Below are 20,516 nucleotides of genomic sequence, written 5' to 3'. Positions count from 1 at the left end.
TTGTCTTTCCAACTTAATCTTTACTCGTTTGTTGTAGATTTTTTCTTGCATCTTCTTGTTGTAAGAGTTACACAATAGACTCAAGCAATTAGGATCACTTGCAAAACCAAAACAACCTTTCACAAGAGGGTAGTATGAAATGAATGCTGGACTATGCATTGAGATACATAATGTACAATAGGAATCTTGTTTATATATGAAAGTTGAAAGATAGGACAATATAGGATTATGACAAGTGTCACAATCATATGGAATGAGACACTAAGAGTAAATGACCTAAATGTGCTCAAAGTAAACTAAATTGAGTGTGAATAGGACCTAGATGGGAACTAGTTAGGTAATATACTCTGTTCACACTAATACTTGTCTTGGGTGCTTACACGTAGCCCTATTGCAAATGGTGACCCCCTCTTTTTTGCTGAATAAACCAAATCTTTTATAGTATGTGTCGTGTCTCGACCCTAAGGAATGAGTTGTAAGGTCTTGTTGGTTTGGATTTTGATCTTGGAAAGTAATAAAATGACTAAGTGGGGAATGGATTCTTAAGGAACATACAACCTAGACAAGATATAGTCTTAATATTGTCATCAAGTCGAGAATTACGATTTTGATGTATTGAGAAATGCATTGTGCTTATTGCTTTATCCTTCGAACTCTGCATTTTGCTAACTATGAACTTGATTGATACTTGTACTTCACAACATTTCCTTGTCTTTTTTTAGGTACATTGTAGGGAGCAAGACTTTGGATGTTGAGAGGAGGACATCATTGAGTGGATGATATCATCATCCAAGGAAGAGATTGTAGTGATAGAACACAAAATGCATGTGTAGAGGAATGGAATGATGGATATTTGGCTAAGTGTTTGGATAAACTTGAGAATTGCTATGAAGAAATGAAAGAGAAACAACCAGAAATAAAAGAGAAACAACCAAATTTTGGCTAAGTTTGGAAGTTGGTATTGTCTATTTTAGGGTTTTTACCCTTCAGACTTAGAAATGATGTCAATAACTTAGGGTTTTAAGAAATCTGAACGAAGCATCGAAATGAGAACCCTTCAAGGAAGCTACTAGTGAAATTTGAGCGAATTTTGAGGACTTAATATTTTTAGTAAGTTTCATTGCGGCCTGGATTGGTCTATTTTTGTGTTTAAATAAATTTACTATTTTTAGCAGTGTCTATTTTTAGTAAGTCTATTTTTAGTGTCACAGTGTCCCGGTTTTCCCTAATTTGATGTTTGGAAGAACTTACTATTTTTAGTAAGTCTATTTTTGGAAAGCCTATATTTGGCAGTTGGTAGGAGACTAATGACACAACTCCTAAATATCCAATTCTAAATCTGGAAAAGTTGAAAAGCAGGCATACGATCAAAATTTTGGTTGTTTGAAAATTTTCCCCGAAATGGCAAAGGCACGAAAAGTCTATTCTTGGGCATGAAGGAATTCATCCTTCACTGAAAATTTCTCCACTACCTCAAAATTGTGCTCAAGGACAAAGAGGAGAGCGCATTTCCTTGGTCAAGGAGGATTTTCCTTCCTTGGCAAAATAACTCCGCTACCTCAAAATTGCGCTCAAGGACAAGAGGAGAGTGCATTTCCTTGATCAAGGAGGATTTTTCCTCCCTATCAAAATTCCTCCTCCACCTCAAATTTGTGCCCAAGACAAGGAAGGGAGTGTATTTCACTGGCAATGGAGTTTTAAAAAATGCACAAATTCCTCCTTCCATGCCAAAATGCGACAAGTATGCAGAATTCCAGGAAAGTGAAAAATTGACTAAGTGTTGAGAATTCCTCTCTTCCAGACTCTAGATTGGACAAAATTCTTGAAAGATGGAAAAAGTGGTTGGATGCCAGAAAATTCCTCCTTTAGGACAAAGCACGCACGAGCATTCACAGAGCAGGAAATGGTAGAACTTCACAAGGAAAGGAATTTTTCCTTCTCCACAGTTGATATGCGCTTAGGAATTCCTCAAAAATGAAAAAGATCATGAATTTTTTTCCAAGACAAAGATATCCTTTAGTTCCTCCCAAATGCGTCCAAGCACTTTCAGGGCATAGACAGGATGAAATTTCACTAAGGAAAAATTCCTTCTTTCCCTTCCAAATGCGCCCAAGTATCTAGAGAGGCAAGAAATGATGAAATTTTACTAAGTTTGGGAGGAATCCTCTGTGTCATTTTGTGTGCACCCAAGCAAGAAGAATCCTCCACCATGGAGAATTGGTGCCCAAACATGGAGAATCCTTCCGCCTATCTCAAATGCGCCCATAGAAGAAAAGTGATTGGAGACATAAAATTGAAGTTCCTAAGGAGATATTTTGATAAAACATGGCATTCTTGACAATCCAAAAATGATAAACATCAAGAATTCATCTATCTAATCCAAAGACAACATCAGGACGTCAATAGGCACGAAGGTCCAAGATGAGCAGATCTAGTTTATGATTTCCAAGTATAAGAAGAAACCCATTCTCAGGATGTTCATGGAGGAGGAATTCCAGTTCTAGAGAATGTTAGTTGAAAGACCTCAAGATTCAAACAAGTACAGATGAGAAGAATTTACAATAATCTTGAATTTCCTTTGGAAGTCCAAGATTCTAGTCAAGAAAGAACAAGGAGGAAGAATTCCAGTTCCAGATGTTCAAGGCATTCAAAGTTCTTGAGATCTAGTTCAAGTATGAAAGACTTCAGGAATGACATAATCATTGACAAGGAAAGATATTCCAAGAAGGTGAATTCCCAAGCAAGGACATGGAAGGAAGAAAATGATCAAGGAAAGATAAATTTAGATTAGTTATTCAAAGTTAGAACCTTGATCACAAAATGATGCAAAATGGAATATTCCTCATGATGAGTCACCGGGTCTAGATGGTGTCCAACATGCTGAGGTGTTTGATGAACCATCATGACCAAATTCAACATATTTGCTGCTATGGAGAGGGATAGTAGGTGTGCTATTTTGGGCGAGAATCTATTAAATGCCTGGAGTGGCAGTTCATTTAATGCATAGTGGCCGGCTTACTTGTAATGATGGGTCATTTAATAGTGGGCGTTGTGCCTTATTTATTACCAGACCCACTACTTGGCGTCACAAAGGGTTCATTTTTGGTCAAACCCTAATTAGGGTTTTGCATCTTGTAATCTCGGCCCTTGATTTCAAATCAATCTTGGTTGTTCATTTGTGGGGGGATCTCTATAAAAGGCCCTGCCTTCTCAATTGTAATTCATTAGATAGATAGCTCATTAGTTCAAGTAGAGAGCTCTTGCTCCTTAAGTAGAAGTAGAGTAGGAGAAGGAGAAGACATTGTTGTAAGACTTGGAGAAATTAGATTTGATTTCATTGAAGATATGGTGGATTCATGTTTATTTCAACTTGTTGCATGATGTTCTTCCAATTTCTCAATTGCTAGATAAAGTGCTTTGATTTCAATGGAGAATGTAATGGTGTTTGATGAATTTCCATGGCTCATTCTTTTTGCATCTTATTGATTATAAGTTGCAGTGTAAAGTTAGCTTGAGCCTTTTATATGGATGCTTAACTTCAATCATTGAATGTGCATTGTTCGTTATGATGGTGTTCATTTTGAGATGAAAATTCTTTGCATAATCCTTGGAAGATTGCACCAGTTCTTGTGGAGTTGTAGTTGATATTGGCGAAGTAGAACTTGATTAATGTGGAATTCGTACATTGGAGCACTATGCATTGATATCATTGTCCTTAGGAGTAGAATAGATTCTCTAACCCTTTCCCCTTTAATTTCAATTCATTTCAGTTGTATCCGTTCGAAGAAGCATCAAGAGATTGCAATATCCGATGAAGAAGTTCCAGCCAACATTGTAGAAGAAGTGAAGAACCCTTTGTGTTACCAGGATGTCACATGACCATTGAGCTTATCCACACGTCAGGACCTGACAAAGAAGAACCTTGGAGTCACCTGTATGATCTTTTGCAATCTTAGCATACACGGGATGTTGCTCAAGACAGGATAAGATACCTTGGTATTTTATTCTGTGTTGGTGTGGTCATAAAACACCCTTGAATAGGTGGACTTTTTGCGTGGGGCTCTAGAGATATTTTTGTTGTCTTTTTCTATTGTCGAGCTTTTAACTTAATTTCATTATCATTAATTTCCTTATTAGAATTTTTAACTAAAAATTACATCCTTGGATTAGGACCAAGGTATTATTTACACCATTGAACCATTTTTTTTTGATGTATGGCAAGGTACTCTTGATCGAATTGGATCTGAAGATGAACCTGCTAAAAAGAAAGGCAAAATAATATGTTTGCCTTTTACAAAAAAGGGTTTCACTTCTAGAAATTATTGCAACTATTGCAAAAATGATAGACATATTTTTTGCATACAAGCATCAACAATCATATCCCTTGGTTCCGTTGCATAAAGATAGGGAATTGTAGGTTACTTGGCAATGCAAGTTCAAGTTTTCCATAACCACTAGCTTATTGATGAAATTAAATGCAACTTGATGTGTGAGGCGGTGTTTGGAAATTGGAAGCTTTTACATCTGGGATAGAAAATGCAATTTTGTAAAAAAGGGAAAACAATCATTCCTGCTCAACTCATATAAAAGGAGGCAAAAATTTATTTTATGTATCTATTGAAGCAAAGTAGTAGTTGCAAAAGCTTTTGGGTCAAAGTGTGATGATGACATTTACATTCACTAGGTGGGCTACCTATAGTCTTGGTTCCCAGGAAGAATGGATTATGGAGAATTTGCATTAATTGTAGGCCTCAACAAACTAACTGCTAATAATTGATGTCTTTTACCTTGTATTGTTGATTTACACTATTAATTGGAGGATGCCAAATACTTTACAAAACTGTATTTAAAATTTGGTCATCATCAAGTTGTAGAGGATATATGCAGAAATGCATTCAAGAGGAACCAACAGGGTTTAAATGTGTGGCTTGTACCTCCTTTTGGGTTGTGCAATGCACTTTGTACCTACAAGAGTGTGATGAATGATGTGCTCCTCCCATTTGTTGTTTTTTTTTATAGTGTAGGTGAATAACATTCCAGTTATCAGCAGGAGATGGAAATAACATATGTAATATTTGTAACAGGTATTAGAGACTCTAAAAGAACAAGCTGCTGGTCCATTTGAAAAATGAGGTTGTGAGGTAGTCATTGCAAGTTGGTATATTTGGAAAATATGATTGGCTGAGGAAAGTTGTGGATAGGCCCAACCTAGATAAAAGTGATCTTAAAGTATTCAAAATGTTTTGATGTGATTGAAGTAAGAAGCTTTGTAGGTGTTGTCTAATATCTTAGCAAGCTCATAACCTCTTTCTCCAAAATTTGATAAACTTTACATGCCTTCAGAACAAGGGATAAATCATTTAGTTAGGGAATGAAAAAGCTAACTTCATTTGGTAAGTTCATGCAAAACGTGAACAATGCTCAGGATTTGGCACTACCTGACTTATAGAAACCAGTTGGAGAATGAGTCTGATGCATCAGGGCAAGCAAATGGAGCATCATATTAGCAAGGAGGAAAATAATTTTACTACCATTCTGGGATGTTTGCTAGGTAAAATTTGAGGTTTCATGTCTAACAAGGATTTGTATTCATTGGCACAAGTATTGAATAAGTGGAAGCATTATTTGATGAGCAAGGAAACCATGGTGCACACTGATCATTAACTGTTGCAATAGTTGAATGATTACATAAAACAAATTGTGTCAATCTCGTTATTTCAAATGGATAGTTTCTCTTTTACAGTCCCCTTTGGTGATTAAGCATGAGAAAGGAATAATTAATATGACAGAGCATATGTTGTCTAATCCTATTCTACAGATTGCAGCAAAGGGCGCCATCATGCAATTTGAACCATATAAGCATTAATTGTTTGGGGAATTAATCAACAAAACAAAAGTAGGGAAAAAAAAAGAAAAATCGGTTTTACAAAAAAAAACGTAAAAAATTGTAGAAAAACAATCAAAAGCTACTTTTCTTTTTATATCTAAGGGCATTTCCATAGCATAGAGATAATGTTGGCAAACAAAATAGAGACTTCAACACATGAATTGTAGAAAATAGATTTTCGTTGTTTATATTCATATCGCTGATTGCATTGCACAAAACATACCACAACATAAATAATAACTGGATGGTGATAGTTGTCAAAATGTCAATTACAATATAATTTGTGACTTTGGACAAATTCAACCTGTAAACTAAGTAGAAATTCCAAAAAATCAATTGTAACCAATGACATGCTAGAGGACAAGAGGCTTTGATGATGATGCTCCTGGGTGAGAGCATGTCCTAGCTCGTTCAATCCATTCAGGATCCAGGTTGGCCATCCTTAGGACATCAAAATCTTTAGGATCAAGCGAAGTATCATCATCATCATCAGCAATAGCAGCAATCCACTCAGAGTCTGGATCTATCTCATCGAGGTCAATTAGCTCATCTCCCTCAATAGTTCCTAATTTTGCCCATGTAGAAATTAGTCTTTGCCTTACAAGTGAAAAACACAATGAATACAATTTCAACTAACTGCAAGTATATATTAATATTCTTACCTTGAGCTTTCTTTAGCTTCAAGCGGAGATTGTGGTGAACAAACACCAAGTCATTCATGCGTTGTTGTGTTAGGCAGTTGAATTTTCTGGAATGTATGCGTTAAAAAACACTCCAATTACGCTCACAAGCGGATGAGCTGCATGGTTGGCTCAAAATGCGCACTGCCATCCACATAAGTTTTTTGCATTCATTACCAAAACAAGCCCACCATTGAACTGAAAAACACATTATATGGAGATGATATTGTAAGATTATCTTAAAATATTAACGAGTTTAATGACCATGTTGGCAAAATAAAGAGATTGTCAAAAGTTTATAGAGGCTACTTGGTTGGAAGTTCTTTCTGCTTTCCATGGTAGCTGTAGAAGAGAGAAAACCCCTAGCCTACTTGTACAATTCCATCTCTGACAAGTAAATAGTGCCAATCTCACAAGAGACTAGGAAATTAATGAGGGTTCGGTTCCTTCTATTTATCCATCCATCTCCCATAATGCTGCAACCAGTAATAGCCCATTGTAACCCATGCTTTTTAACAACATCTTCAACATCCCGTACTGCATCTTTGAGCATACCAACCCTCAATGACTCATAAGATGGGGCTTGAAACCTAGAACCAGCAACTGGAATAACATCTACCATAGCTTGCCAATATGGAGATCTGGAAGCATGGAATGACAAGCTAGAAGAGTACCAAAAATTACCAATTGCCTTTTTTGCTTGTTCATGGACGATTTTTCTCCATCCTATACTCTTCGAAATGTTTTGTGATGCTGGTGTAGTATGAGGTTGGAAGAAATCATTAATGTTTCCTCCACTTGTGTTTTGGTCCGCGTGCTATAGAAGAAGGTGCTGACCCTAAATGGTTCCTCTTGGCATCTGCAGAACTAGAACCTAGTTCAACCCTAGTTCTTGCTTTTTTGGCCTTACTCTTAGTAATCCCATCAAGAGATTGCTTTGCCTGATATGAGACATCTGTAGGGCATTGTTTGCAAATCTCGGTGTTATTTCCTCGCTCTTTTGACAAATGCCATTTGAAACGTTAAATTCCACCATTGATCTCATTTAGACACCAATTGCATTTAACCTTGGTGCTATCGGGAACTGGTGTGCAATGTGTCCACGCAAAGTGGTTTTGACATGGTATTGTGATCAAGAATCAGATCTGCAAAAGCATTTTAATGTTGTAGTTATGTGTTGATAAGTGATGTTCACCATTTAGATAGATAGATTTTAAGATATGCATGAAGTTTTTGTAATGAAAACATGGACAAACTTTTGTTTCATAAATCCGTATTGTGTTTTTGGAGGTTGCAATCTCTATAAATTGGTTTGATTTTTTATGTTTTCTTGCAATACCTATTTTTATTACTTCTAAGAATCGCCAAGAACTGATTAGTGACTTAAGTCATAGCAAATTTCAATGCCTATGTTTGCCTATTGTTTAAAGGTTTGAAACAATTGTTTTATGCTGTTGCAAAGTTATAGTTGAATGTTTTTTTTTGTCATTGTTTAAAATGACAAAAAACGACAGCAAGTTATATTGTAGCATCAAGTAGCATTGAGTATAATAATATGCACATTTGATTTGTCATATTGAGGTAAAGGCTTAAAGTTTGAGTTATGGCAGAAGATGAGCTAGTTTAGTGAGGTAGGTGTTTCATTTTTTTAATTTTCAGATTAAAAACTTAAATGTAAGTTAATCATTTCTCATTTTCAAACTTGCTTTCTTTTTCCAGTTTGTAGTATCATTTTCTCAAACAATATAACTTGTTAAAAACTAGCTAGGTATAGAGTTTGGTTGTGATATTTGTACATAAATGCATGACAAAGGTTCAAACTTGTCGAAAGATAATCATTTGATATTTAATAGACTATTTATAGAAGACAAAGCATGTTTTTAAATGAAATTTTTGTACTAAAAATATAAATTTTTTTATTGATATTATTGAAGTATTTATATATTTTTTAATTTATTTAATATGTTTTATTAATATCCCTTTATAGATCATTTAAAAAAATACTGATTTTTGTGTTTTTTTTAAAGATAAGTTCTGCCATATGGGAGCAATACCTGTTCCATTACTTTCAAAATAAAAACATTACATAGATATTACATAGATTGGTGGGGATTAAGGGATTTATGGTAGAGATAACCAATTCCATTCGCAATCTCCCTCAGCGTTTCCACAATCTCTTCTAGCATGAGATCCTTGTTGCCATCCATAAATGCCACAAATTCATGCAAACAATAGTTCTTGCCAACTCCAACCTTGTTGATTTTCCATGCTTTGAACATTTTGGTCTCCTTCCCTACAGCGTTGAGATCAAAATATCCCATCATTATCCCTGATTTGGGCATAGTCCCTTGACAAGGATTTTCCAAAAATGACGGTGTTTCCAAAAATGATAGCTTTAGCTCCGTTTAGTCCCTTCATTATCCCATCTTATGTCCTTTTTCGATACTTCCTTTAAGTGATCAATCTTTTTCTATATTTTATCCTTGCCTCGATATTTGTTCTCTGATATAAGGAAAGTAACATCTTTTCAATCCTTATTCTACTGATGACAAAATCTGTGCCCTGCATACTTAAAACAAAATCCTTAGATTCTCTATGATTCCTTTGTACTTGTCACTAGCAAGTCACCAAACTATCCTATACCCTCAGGTCTAAATTGGTATCATTCAATTTTTCCTTCTCTATTATTTCGATCGGAGCTGGTCATTTTGAGATTTTATCCGTAATATTCTCATGATCTTCTCCAACACCAATATTTGCTATGAAGTAAGCTGCCATATTTGCTTCTCGGTAAACATGCTTGATTTTATAATGTCTGATGCCTACCAAACTTTCTTTAATTAATCTTATCAATTTGTTAAGTTTCCAGCTTACAGATTCACCCTTAACCACTGCATTAACCACAACTTTAGAATTTCCTTCAATATCCAAGGCTTGAATTCCGAGCCTATTATAGAGAGCCAGTCCCCTTTCTAAAGCTTTGATTTCTGCTTCATTGTTGGTTGCAAAATCCATTGATCTGTAAAAAATATTCTGGCAATTCCCATCATTGTCCCTAATAATGCAGCCAATCCGGGCCTGTGTTCCCTTTTGAAGTTTCGTTGAAGTTCAACTTGAGTTTACCAACTTTGGGCTTCAACCATTTGGCATCTTTTCTACTTATGTTTTGTTTGATGTAGTAGCCTTGTGGGGGTCTTAGACCATTCCAACTTTTTTGAATATTTTCATCCCAGTTTTTCACGATATTTATTCTTTTGCTTTGGACTTTTCCATTCACCACCTCACATATGCCATTTTCTATTTTTTTGATTACCTATTCAATTGGTAAAGCTTTATTGTTGATCATTCTTTTGTTTTTTTCCTTCCAGATATGCCAAACAACTATTGAGGGGGCCACCATCCAAATATCACTCCAAAGGGATTTTCTATTTATAATCGACCAACTATTGGTAAAATCGAATAGTTTTTCGTTTCTGGCATTATTCCACCCACACATTGAGGAGAGCCAAACCCAACATTTCGAGGCAAAGGGGCACCGGATGATTGTGGGTTTCTTCCTCGACCAAACAGAGTATACAACACTTGGTCCCACCATACCATATCTCTCTAACCTGTAACCTGTTAATGCTCGCCCATGAAGTGCCGTCGAAAGGAATGCCCTCGCTCTCGGGGCCACTGAACTATTCCAACAAAATTTAGCTGGTCAATTTGGTCGTGGAAGAAACCCAGAATCATCTCTTTTTATGGTGCCCCTTCGTGTCAAAATGTTGGGATTGGCTCTCCTCGATGTGTGCGTGGAATAACGCCAAAAAAGAAAAACTATTGGATTTTACCAATAGTTGGTCGATTATAAACAAAAAATCCCTTTGGGGTGATATTTGGATGGTGGCCCCCTCGATAATTTTCTAGCATATCTGGAAGGAAAGAAACAAAAGAATATTCAACAATAAAGCTTTACCAAGTGAACATGTAATAAAAAAGATAGAAGATGGCATATGTGAGGTGTTGGATGGAAAAGTCCAAAACAAAAGAATAAACTTAGTGAATAAGTGTGTTGAAAATATATAGAAAAGATGGAATCATCTCAGAGCCCCACAAGGCTGCTACATCAAACATAACATGGGTAGAAAAGATGCCAAATGGTTGAAGCCCAAAGTTGGTAGACTCAAGTCAAACTTTTACGAGGTTTCAAAAGGGAACCAAGGCAAAGTTGGGATTGGTTGTATCATTAGGGATAGTGATGGGAATTGCCAGAATATTTTGTATAGGTCAATTGATTCTGCAACCAACAAATAAACAAAAATCAAAGTTTTAGAAAGGGGATTGGCTTTCTGTAATAGGCTTGGAATTCAGGCCTTGGATATTGAAGGGGATTCCCAAGTTGTGGTTAATGCAGTGGTTCAAGGTGAATCTGTAAGCTAGAAACTTGACAAATGGATAAAATTAATTAAAGAAAGACTGGTAGGCATCAAAGATTATAAAATCAAGCATGTTCATTGAGAAGCAAATATGGTAGTTGATTTCATAGCAAATATTGGTTTGGAGAAGATCATGAGAATATTACGGATAATATCTCAGAATGGCTAACTCTGATTGAAATAATAGAGAAGGAAAAATTGAATGGTACCAATTCCGTACCTAAGGGTATAGATAGTTTGGCGACTTGCTGGTGACAAGTAGGGAGGAATCGCAGAGAATCTAATGATTTTGTTTAAGTATGCAGGACATTGATTTTGTCATAAGTAGAATGAGGACTGAAAATATGTTACTTTCCTTAGATCAGAGAACAATTATTGGGGCAAGGATAAAATATAGAAAAAGACCGATCACTTAAAGGAAGGATTGAAAAAGGACATTAGATGGGATAGTGAAGGGATTGAACGGAGCTAAAGCTGTCATTTTTGGAAAATCCTTGTTACGACATAGATTGTATATCTAGAGTAGGATACGCGTGCTGGATTTTGGGTTTATCATGGGCAGATTTTGTGGAAAGTATTTCAAGAAACTGTCGTTTCAATGAAGAGAAGCTAGAAAGTAGTGCACTGGGGTCTTTGAGGATTATATAAATAATAGAGGAGTAGACAGAAGAAAACCACACAAGCAGAAAATATCAAAACAAGCTAGGAGATGGCGGAATACTTTGGAGTCAAATGTGTTTGCTCCTCAGTGGAGGAGGTCAAGGAATCACCTGAAGAGTAGGTGGACGAGCTCTTTAGCAAAGGGGAAGAAAAGGAAAAGTTGATGGTGATAAAGATCATAGGGACCGATTTCTGGGTTGACTGTCATGTACACGATGGTGCAGTCTATGAAAGTATGTTTTCACCCATCATGCAGATTTTGAGGAATGCATTGAGTGCATTTGTATTGCCAATCGTATGGTGATGGAGGAAAATGCAGTGATTGTCAAAACTGCAATGGTGACTGTGGAAACTGTGCCCAAATCAGGAATAATGATGGGATATTTTGATTTGAATGCTGAAGGGAAGAAGACCAAAATGTTCAAAGCATGGAAAATCTACAGGGCTGGAGTTGGCAAGAAATATTGTTTGGATGAATTTGTGGCATTTATGGATGGCAACAAGGATTACATGCCAGAAGAGATTGTGGAAAGGCAGAGGGAGATTGGGGATGGAATTGGTTATCTCTACCATAAATCCCTTAATCCCCACCAATCTATGTAATATCTAGTAATGTTTTTATTTTGAAAGAAATGGAGCGGGTACTGCCCCCACATGGCAGAACTTATCCAAAACAATACACAAAAATGGGTATATTTTTAAACAATCTATAAAGGATATTAATTAAAGATTTAAATAAATTAAAAAACATATAAATTCTTAATTATTAACAATAAATTTGTTTATAGTTTTAGTACAAAAATTACATTTAAAAACATGCTTTGTCTTCTATAAATAGTCTATTAAATATCAAATGATTATCTTTGGACAAGCTTGAACCTTTGTCATGCATCTGTGTACAAATGTCACAACCAAACTCTATCCCTAGCTAGTTTTGATTGGGTAAGGCCAAAAAGGCGAGAACTGGGGTTGAGCTAGGTTCTAGTTCGTAAATGCTAGGAGGAATCGTTTGGGTGAGGAGGATGGTGAAGATGGGGGTTTTAGGGAATCTGGGTCAGGACCTTCTACAACATGTGGAACAAACATAGGTGGAGGAAACTTTAATGATTTCTTCCAACTTCGTACTACACCAAGATCACAAACCACTTTGGAGAGTATAGGATGGACGAGAATCGTCCATGAACAAGCAAAGAAGACAATTGGTAATTTTTGGTACTCCTTTAGCTTGTCATTCCATGCTTCTAGATCTCCATATTGGGAAGCTATGGTAGATGCTTTTGTAGCTGCAGGTCTTCGGTTTCAAGCCCCATCTTATGAGTCATTGAGGGTTGGTATGCTCAAAAATGTAGTATGTGATGTTGAAGATGTTGTAAAATAGCATCGGTTATAGTGGGCTATTACTAGTTGTAGTATTATGTGAGATGGATTGATAGATAGAAGGAAACAAACCCTCATTAACTTCCTTGTCTCTTGTGAGATTGACACTATTTTTTTTGAAATCTGTGAATGCATCTCATATAATGAAATCCACTATTGCATTGTTTTAAATGTATGAAATGGTAGTTATGGATTGAGGGCCACAAAATGTGGTTTAATTTATCACAAACAATGCTGCTGGGAGACTTCTGATAGATAAATACCTCTTTATGTTTTTTACATCATGTGCAACACATTGCCTTGATCTAACCCTAGAGGACATTGGAAAAATTGAATCGGTTAAAGAGGCATTGTAGAAGGCTCACAAGTTTACCAAGTTTATTTATAATCATACGTAATGCACTCTTTCACAGGAGGCAAGGAGCTAGTTCGATCGTGGGTGACAAGATTTTTACCACACTTCCTTGCATTACTAAAACCATCTGAACAAAAAAGTAATTTGTGGTGAATGTTTGTTTCAGCTGAGTGGATGGAGTCTGGCTTGACAAATCAATCAAATGGCATAGTAGTGGTAGAGTACATTTATTCTACCAGTTTTTGGAAATCGTTTGAACACATTTTAGAATTTTCAAAGCTTATAGTAAAATTCTTGAGACTAGTGGATGGGAAAAAAACCCCAATGGGATATGTGTATGAGGCCATGGATAGGGCCAAGGAGGTGATAAGGAGTAAGTTGACAAATAACAAGGAGAGGTATATGCCGTTGTGGGACATAAATTGATAGGAGATGAGATGGACAGATGCACTCTCCTCTCCATGCTGCGGGATACTTTCTCAATCCATCGTTATTCTAGAAGGCTCCATTCATGGATATTGATCCTAAGATCAAACAATGCTTCATCTAGTAGATGGACAAAATGTTTCCAAATTAGGATAAATTTAGTGCAGTTATGTCAGAGATGGTATTGTACAAGCAGGCTAGGGATTTTCTCTATTCTAGGGCTGCCATGGAAGGCAGAAAGACCTTCCAACTAGGTAGACTCTATTAACTTTTGATAGTCTTTTTATTTTGCCAACATGGTAATTAAATTTGTTAAGATTTTAAGATATTCTTACAATATCATCTCCATGTAATGTGTTTTTCAGCTCAATGGTGGGCTTGTTTTGGTGAAGAATGCAAAAGTCTTAGGTGGATGGCGGTGTGCATTTTGAGCCAACCATGCAGCTCATCCCGCTTGTGAGCGTAATTGGAGTGTTTTTGAACACATCTATTCCAACAAACGCAACTGCCTAACACAACAACGGATGAATGACTTGTTGTTTTTCACCACAACCTCCTCTTGAAGCTAAAGAAAGATCAAGGTAAGAATATTAATATATACTTGCAGTTAGTTGAAATTGTATTCATTGTGTTTTTCACTTGTAAAACAAAGACTAATTTGTACATGGGCAAAATTATGAACTATTGAGGAAGACGAGTCAATTGACCTCGATGAGATAGATCTAGAGGAGTGGATTGTTGCTGCTGCTGCTGATGATACTTCGCTTGAGCTTGAAGATTTTGATGTCATGAGGATGGCCAACCTGGATCTTGAATGGATTGAACGAGCTAGGACACGCTCTCACCATGAGCTTCATCATCGTGGCCTCTTGTCCTCTAGCGTCTCATTTGCTACGGTTGATTTTTTGGAATTTTTTACTTAGTTTACAGATTGACTTTGCAAAATTGCAAAAACTATATTGTAATTGACATTTTGACAACTGTCACCATCTAGATATTATTTATATTGTGGAATGTTTTGTACAATGTAATCCGTGATATGAATTTAAACAGTGAAAATCCATTTTCTACAATTCATGTGTTGAAGTCTCTATTTTATTTGCCTACAATATCTCTATGCTATGGAAATGCCCTTAAATATATAAAAAAAGTTGTTTTTGATTGTTTTTCTACAATTTTTTACATTTGTTTGTAAATTTTAATTTTTCTTGATTTTTCCCCATTTTTTCAAAAAATCTTATACTTTTGTTTTGCCGATTAATTCCGCAAACAATTAATGCTTCTATGGTCTATAGAGTGAGGCCAATTTTTAAATAAACCTAATAAGAGGATATGATCTGCTGTGGTATTATTCTTCAGATTAATGTGGGTTCTTTAGGGGCCCACACCCAGGAAAATACTTGAACTTACATAAGCTAACAAAACAAAGGATTCAGCTAGACGGAGAGTTAACACATATCAATATTACAAACCATTACCCCTCTGGAAACACATTACAGAAACAAACTCTCAAACCAAATAGAGGGTTGCACAATGAACAACGAGACAGTCCCGGCTCTTCATCAGCCACCACCTTAGGATCTGCCATGTTCTATGAACTCTTGAATTTAGAATCTACAAATTAAGAATTATATGGTAACATACTATGCCACTTCTAATTTAAATGATAGTTGTTAGAGAGAATGAACTGCTGGGAAATATACATGCTGCAAATAAAATGAATCCCACAAAGTCTTGAAACTTGTATCCTGGAAACTCCTCAGCAAGAGAAAACCAGACTGTATGGTAGTGCAAAACGTCATACTACCTATAATAAGAATAGCAGTTTTACCAGATACAATAGGATGCCTGGATGCATGCTGTCCCTTGCTCCTTTAATAGCCATACTACTGTCTCAGCATTTCAACACACCTACAAACAATCAGATCTTCCTTGCCCTATACAATTCCTTCCTTGATCCAAACCAATACAAGAAAATCACTGCATTTAGTTTTCTAGATCCATTTTACTGTCCATAAATATTCATGTCTGTGGCTGTTCTATCAAATTTTTTTATGATCCATTTAGATCAGAACAAGATCCTAGGCTCTGGGAAAGTTCGTTGGTGACCTATGTGACACCTATCAGGGACAAGAAGGGTACGGTGAACTGACTGGAGATCTCCCTTGTGGCAAGAACCCATTTCTCAAAATAATCTGAAGATTATCCACATAAAGAGCCATATCTTGACAAAAGTGGACCAAGTCTGTCTGCCGCTTGGCCATAGTGAAGCAGAATTCTTCAAACTTTCTACCTTCTTCACATATAGACAACAATCCATACCCTTTTACTCATCATCATAATTCTCAAGAAGAAAATCGTCTTCAGATGGGAGAACTCAGCTAATAGTCCAACCCCCTAACACAACATCCTGCTCTTGCACAGATAAATTCATTGCAAAATTTTCAGTAATGGACACTCTGGTTCTCAGTGTCTATGTTGCTGAGGTGTTACTTCCCGAGAACATCTTATATCATCTCGAAAGAATTTGTATCAATAGTGCAAATGTCCTCCATAGCCTCCTATCTGAGACTACCTTGACTTAGGGAGAGTCTCACGGCTCTTAAACCCTTTTTCATAACTGCAGAGCTTTAATCTGCACAGAACAGTTAGAATAAGGCTGGAAAGCAAACCCTGTAAACCTAAAAAAGTCAGACTGCGGAAATTCTGCCATAAGCCATAAAACTCAGTTAACATGCTTCCCATAAGTCCAAGATTGAGCTGCATGCTTGTCACACTTGGGAGAGTATAATTAACAGGTATGTGGGGGCCTAAACCAAACCTGATATGGATTCACTGATGTCTACTAAAACAGAAGATCAGGGAGGTGAGCAGAAGTTAGGAGGAAACGAAAATTCAAAGGACGCCCTTCCTAGCATCAGATGGGCATATGCTTTCAGGTTCAAGAATTATCAGTCCTTCATTCTGAGGATTCCAAGCTAGGTTTTTCCACAAAAGGCATCTGAGTAATTCCTTTGTTAGGTGACAAATCTGCCACCTTATTACTTTTCTTGAAGTAATGGGAATAAACAACTTTCTAAAAATGCCTATGAACCTCTAAAATTTCATTCACAATGCTCGAGTTTCAATCTTTCAACAACCTATTTATACACCCACTGATAATCACTTGAGAGTCTCTCTTGACTTAAAGATTGTCGCATCTTAAAAAGGGAACTATTTTGAAATCTTCTAGAAGTGCTAGAGCCTTTTACATCATTATTAGACTTCACTCCAAGCTAGAAAGCAATGCCTTTCAAGTAAGATCCTCGGTGGTGTTCTAACATTACTCCTGTCTTGCTGGACTGCGATTGCCTTACAATGCTCCATTAAAACTCAACTTTACAAACCGACGTTATGTGGTTTCCAAGAAACTTTACAGTTCTCCTTATTCTTGATTACCCTGTTAGCAGGGGACGTTCTATTGTGGTAATACTATATTTGTAAATTTTCATCGTTTCATCCCTCAATACAAATTATCTTTGGAGACCCTTATTTGAATTATCTTGCTTTGCCATCCTCGCATTTTTTGGGGGAATGTGCTCGAAACATGCAAAAATAGAAGAGATGGTTTCACTTTCTGGGAACAGAATTTCTTTCATTATAACTAGTTCATCCTTGCAGGCACTTTTATTGGCGTGACTGTCAAATTTCTTTATTAAGTCTCATTTTCAAAAATATTTTAAAATTCCCTGTATACTCCCCGTGCTTCATTTCTGTCTTCTTGTCATAAATAGCAAGCTTACAGATCTTCTTTCTGTGGCACACTCTTGCCATAATTAAGTTTGATTTGATTATTCTATGTATTCTTTGTTGTCAGCTGCTTCCTGGATGCCCTGCACTTGTAGAATACAGTTCTTCTACTCGTTAAGAGGCCTCTCAAAAATCTGGAGTTATAATATCCTAGTTAACTGTAATAACTAAAACACAATAAAAAAGTATTACTGCAGGTGCACATGTCATAATAAAAACATATAAAAGAACCTAATAATACATGAAAAATATTGAAAACACAATTAAACTGACAGTAGTCTTACTAAATCTGGTTCTGATGAACGGATTACCGATGTGGATGCTCTCTAATGAATAACAATATGATGATTAATTCATGCAGTTCTTGAGTTCGATTATCACCACTGCCCAGTTTCCTGTTTTAAGAGAGCATAAAGTTATAAATCTATGTGATGTATCATATCATGACTCATTTAATATTTTAATTATCTATTACAAGTAGTTTTCTGTTATGCTTTTGTCTATTTCATGCATATGACGTTGATATTATGGTTAATTATTTGTATTTTTTGTTGCTTATTGTATTGATATACCCAAACCGTACTATATGCACATCCCAAAACTATCTGCAAATCCTTGGTATCTTCACCTGTACCCTGGTAACTTAGTATGTAGTAGATAGACAAGTGACATGCCTGATAGCCTGAGTTAAACACTAGGTTGTTTCCTATACAATCTTAGTATGCGTAATATAATAAATTCAGAGATTCTCTAATGTCAGCTGAATATTTAGCACATCTTTACAATTTTGAATTATCAGATCTTTTTAGTACTTTCTGAATGGATATTTCTTGAATATTACTTGTGTACAGAATAATACAGTAAGCGTAACATCTTTACTAGGAGGAGGTGCAGATAGCACAGGAGCAGGCATTGCTCGCAGGCTTGGTACGTTTTTCTAAAATTGTTTAACAGTGACATTCTAGCCTTACTCATACCAGGTGAAGTCTATGAGAATCTGTTGAAATGTATGGGTTAGCTTGTGTCTGTGTGCAGTACTGAGGACAGGACTAAATATCATACTAGCGTGCAATATTCCAAAGGGCAGTCCAATGCTTGAGGTATTTCCCATGATTAAAACAACGTTAATTTTGTCTTGTTCTTAAGTAGGAGTATTTAGAGCGCTTTGCTTTATGCTAACGAAATAATTATATATTATTCTAACTTATACTGCCGTCTCTATTTGGAAGTCTGAGTGTTAGATATGTGTTGCTCATTGTTTAAACTCACGACATTTTACGTCGAATTATTTTGTAGGCACATGCAGAAAGAATACTTATTCAGAAGTTAAATAGTCTGGGCTATTCAAAGGAGGAATGTAAGAGGCGTTCTCCTGTCAGTGTTGTCTAAAAAAGGTTATGCCTTGCTATGCAATTGCATTTGACAAGTTGCATTTTTCTAAAGATACTTTGTTGATCTTTTCTTTAGTCTATTTGTATTTAAGAATCATATAGGGATGATAAGTCATCCACTTCATTTTAATGTTCAAACAACAATGTTTGGCAGCCTTGGTAGATAGGCGTGCAAGAGTGCCAGGTTAGTTACATTCAGTGCATTTTTAAGGTTTAATTTTATTTGGATAAAGCAACTGTAATTTTTATCAGATGGTTAGTTTAAGGATAAACAGAAGAGGCTTTCTCCTTTCAACGTTATCCAGAATGGTTATGTATGGTTGTTATATATGTTACCCATTTTAAAGAAATTTTCTTCTGTCAATGTATCAATGGTGCAAATGTATTTAAGGATCATATGTGAAGTGATAAGTCAGGGACGTCACTTTAATGTATGAACATTGCACTTTTTGCTAGCCCTGGTAAATATGTGTTTGGGAGTGCCAGTTTAGTTAGGGGAGAGGACCTAGTAGTTGAACACCCCAACTTCATGCCTCTAAAAATATTGTGACAATTTCAAATTACTCTTAAATTTTACAGCAGTTTACTTCCCAAGGTCCTTGCTTATAACTATATGTGTTTGGGATTGCCAGTTTAGTTAGGGGAGAGGACCTAGTAGTTGAATACCCCAACTTCATGCCTCTAAAAATCATGTGGCAATTTCAAATTACTCTCAAATTTTACAGGAGTTTACTTCTCAAGGTCCTTGCTTATAACTAAGATTTCAGGTCCACATCATCAAATATAATGCCACATCAACATGTTCTATATTGAGGTGTTCAAAAAGATCAAAAAAAGGGTATATCGATGGTTGTGCATTAAGTCGTGTTTTTGTGGTCTGCAGATGTGGCATTACATGATTTGTTGCTTTTAGATCTAAAGGATACATTTCATTCAATTATAAGTACTCATGGTCAACATTAATTACTTTGAAGTCACAACTACTAATGCTATGCTATTAAACATATTAGGTATTAATTCCACAATATCATCACAACTATTGAAACATGTTCAACTATTGGATTCTCTCCTATATATCTAGTGTCTTTTTCCAGTTTTATTCTATTTGGATAAAGTGATTACAGCTTTTTTTTGTTAGAGGATAATCTAATATTAAGTTCTCAAAATTACATAGAATGAAGTGGGAAATCCAACTTTTCAAATGAACCAAAGTGATTTTCCCAGTGCAGCATGGTAAATATATTTTTTTACCATGAATGCTATTAAAAAGAAGCATACAAATGTTTTACAGTATGAATACATTTAAAAAACCTCAAGCATAAAAACTTGTCAGGTCAGTCCAAACAAAAACAAATTTTTGTAATGCCTTGCTATGAGGCCCAGAGGATTTAAACAAATATCCAATGAAAATGCGAACAATTTTTTTTTTTGGTTATTAAAAGTTAAACTATACAATTGCACTGAGTAACATGATAAGGAAAATATGTACAAATACTAACTAGAAAAATTCCTCGAGGCTCCATAACGATGTTA

General features: G+C 35.9%; 1 protein-coding gene across 2 annotated transcripts in view; it reads left to right on the top strand.

The window, feature by feature from the left end:
* LOC131071102 (uncharacterized) overlaps positions 1 to 19,333 on the top strand; it is a 43,384-nt gene extending 24,051 nt beyond the window's left edge. Inside the window, exons 4-7 of one of the 2 annotated variants that reach the window (XM_058006807.2) lie at positions 18,444 to 18,519; positions 18,628 to 18,692; positions 18,889 to 18,986; positions 19,138 to 19,333. In XM_058006807.2, coding sequence (XP_057862790.1) covers positions 18,444 to 18,519; positions 18,628 to 18,692; positions 18,889 to 18,981 — 234 coding nt within the window. In that variant the 3' untranslated portion in view covers positions 18,982 to 18,986; positions 19,138 to 19,333. Of the gene's footprint in view, positions 1 to 18,443; positions 18,520 to 18,627; positions 18,693 to 18,888 lie in introns of both variants that reach the window. The other variant, XM_059214129.1, reaches the window with a different exon arrangement.
* The last annotated feature ends 1,183 nt before the right edge of the window (positions 19,334 to 20,516 follow it).

Source organism: Cryptomeria japonica, chromosome 11 (assembly GCF_030272615.1).
Source record: "Cryptomeria japonica chromosome 11, Sugi_1.0, whole genome shotgun sequence".
Classification (NCBI taxonomy): Eukaryota; Viridiplantae; Streptophyta; class Pinopsida; order Cupressales; family Cupressaceae; genus Cryptomeria; species Cryptomeria japonica.
The sequence above is the reverse complement of the archived record's forward strand: the minus strand, read 5'-3'. Positions and strand labels throughout refer to the sequence as shown.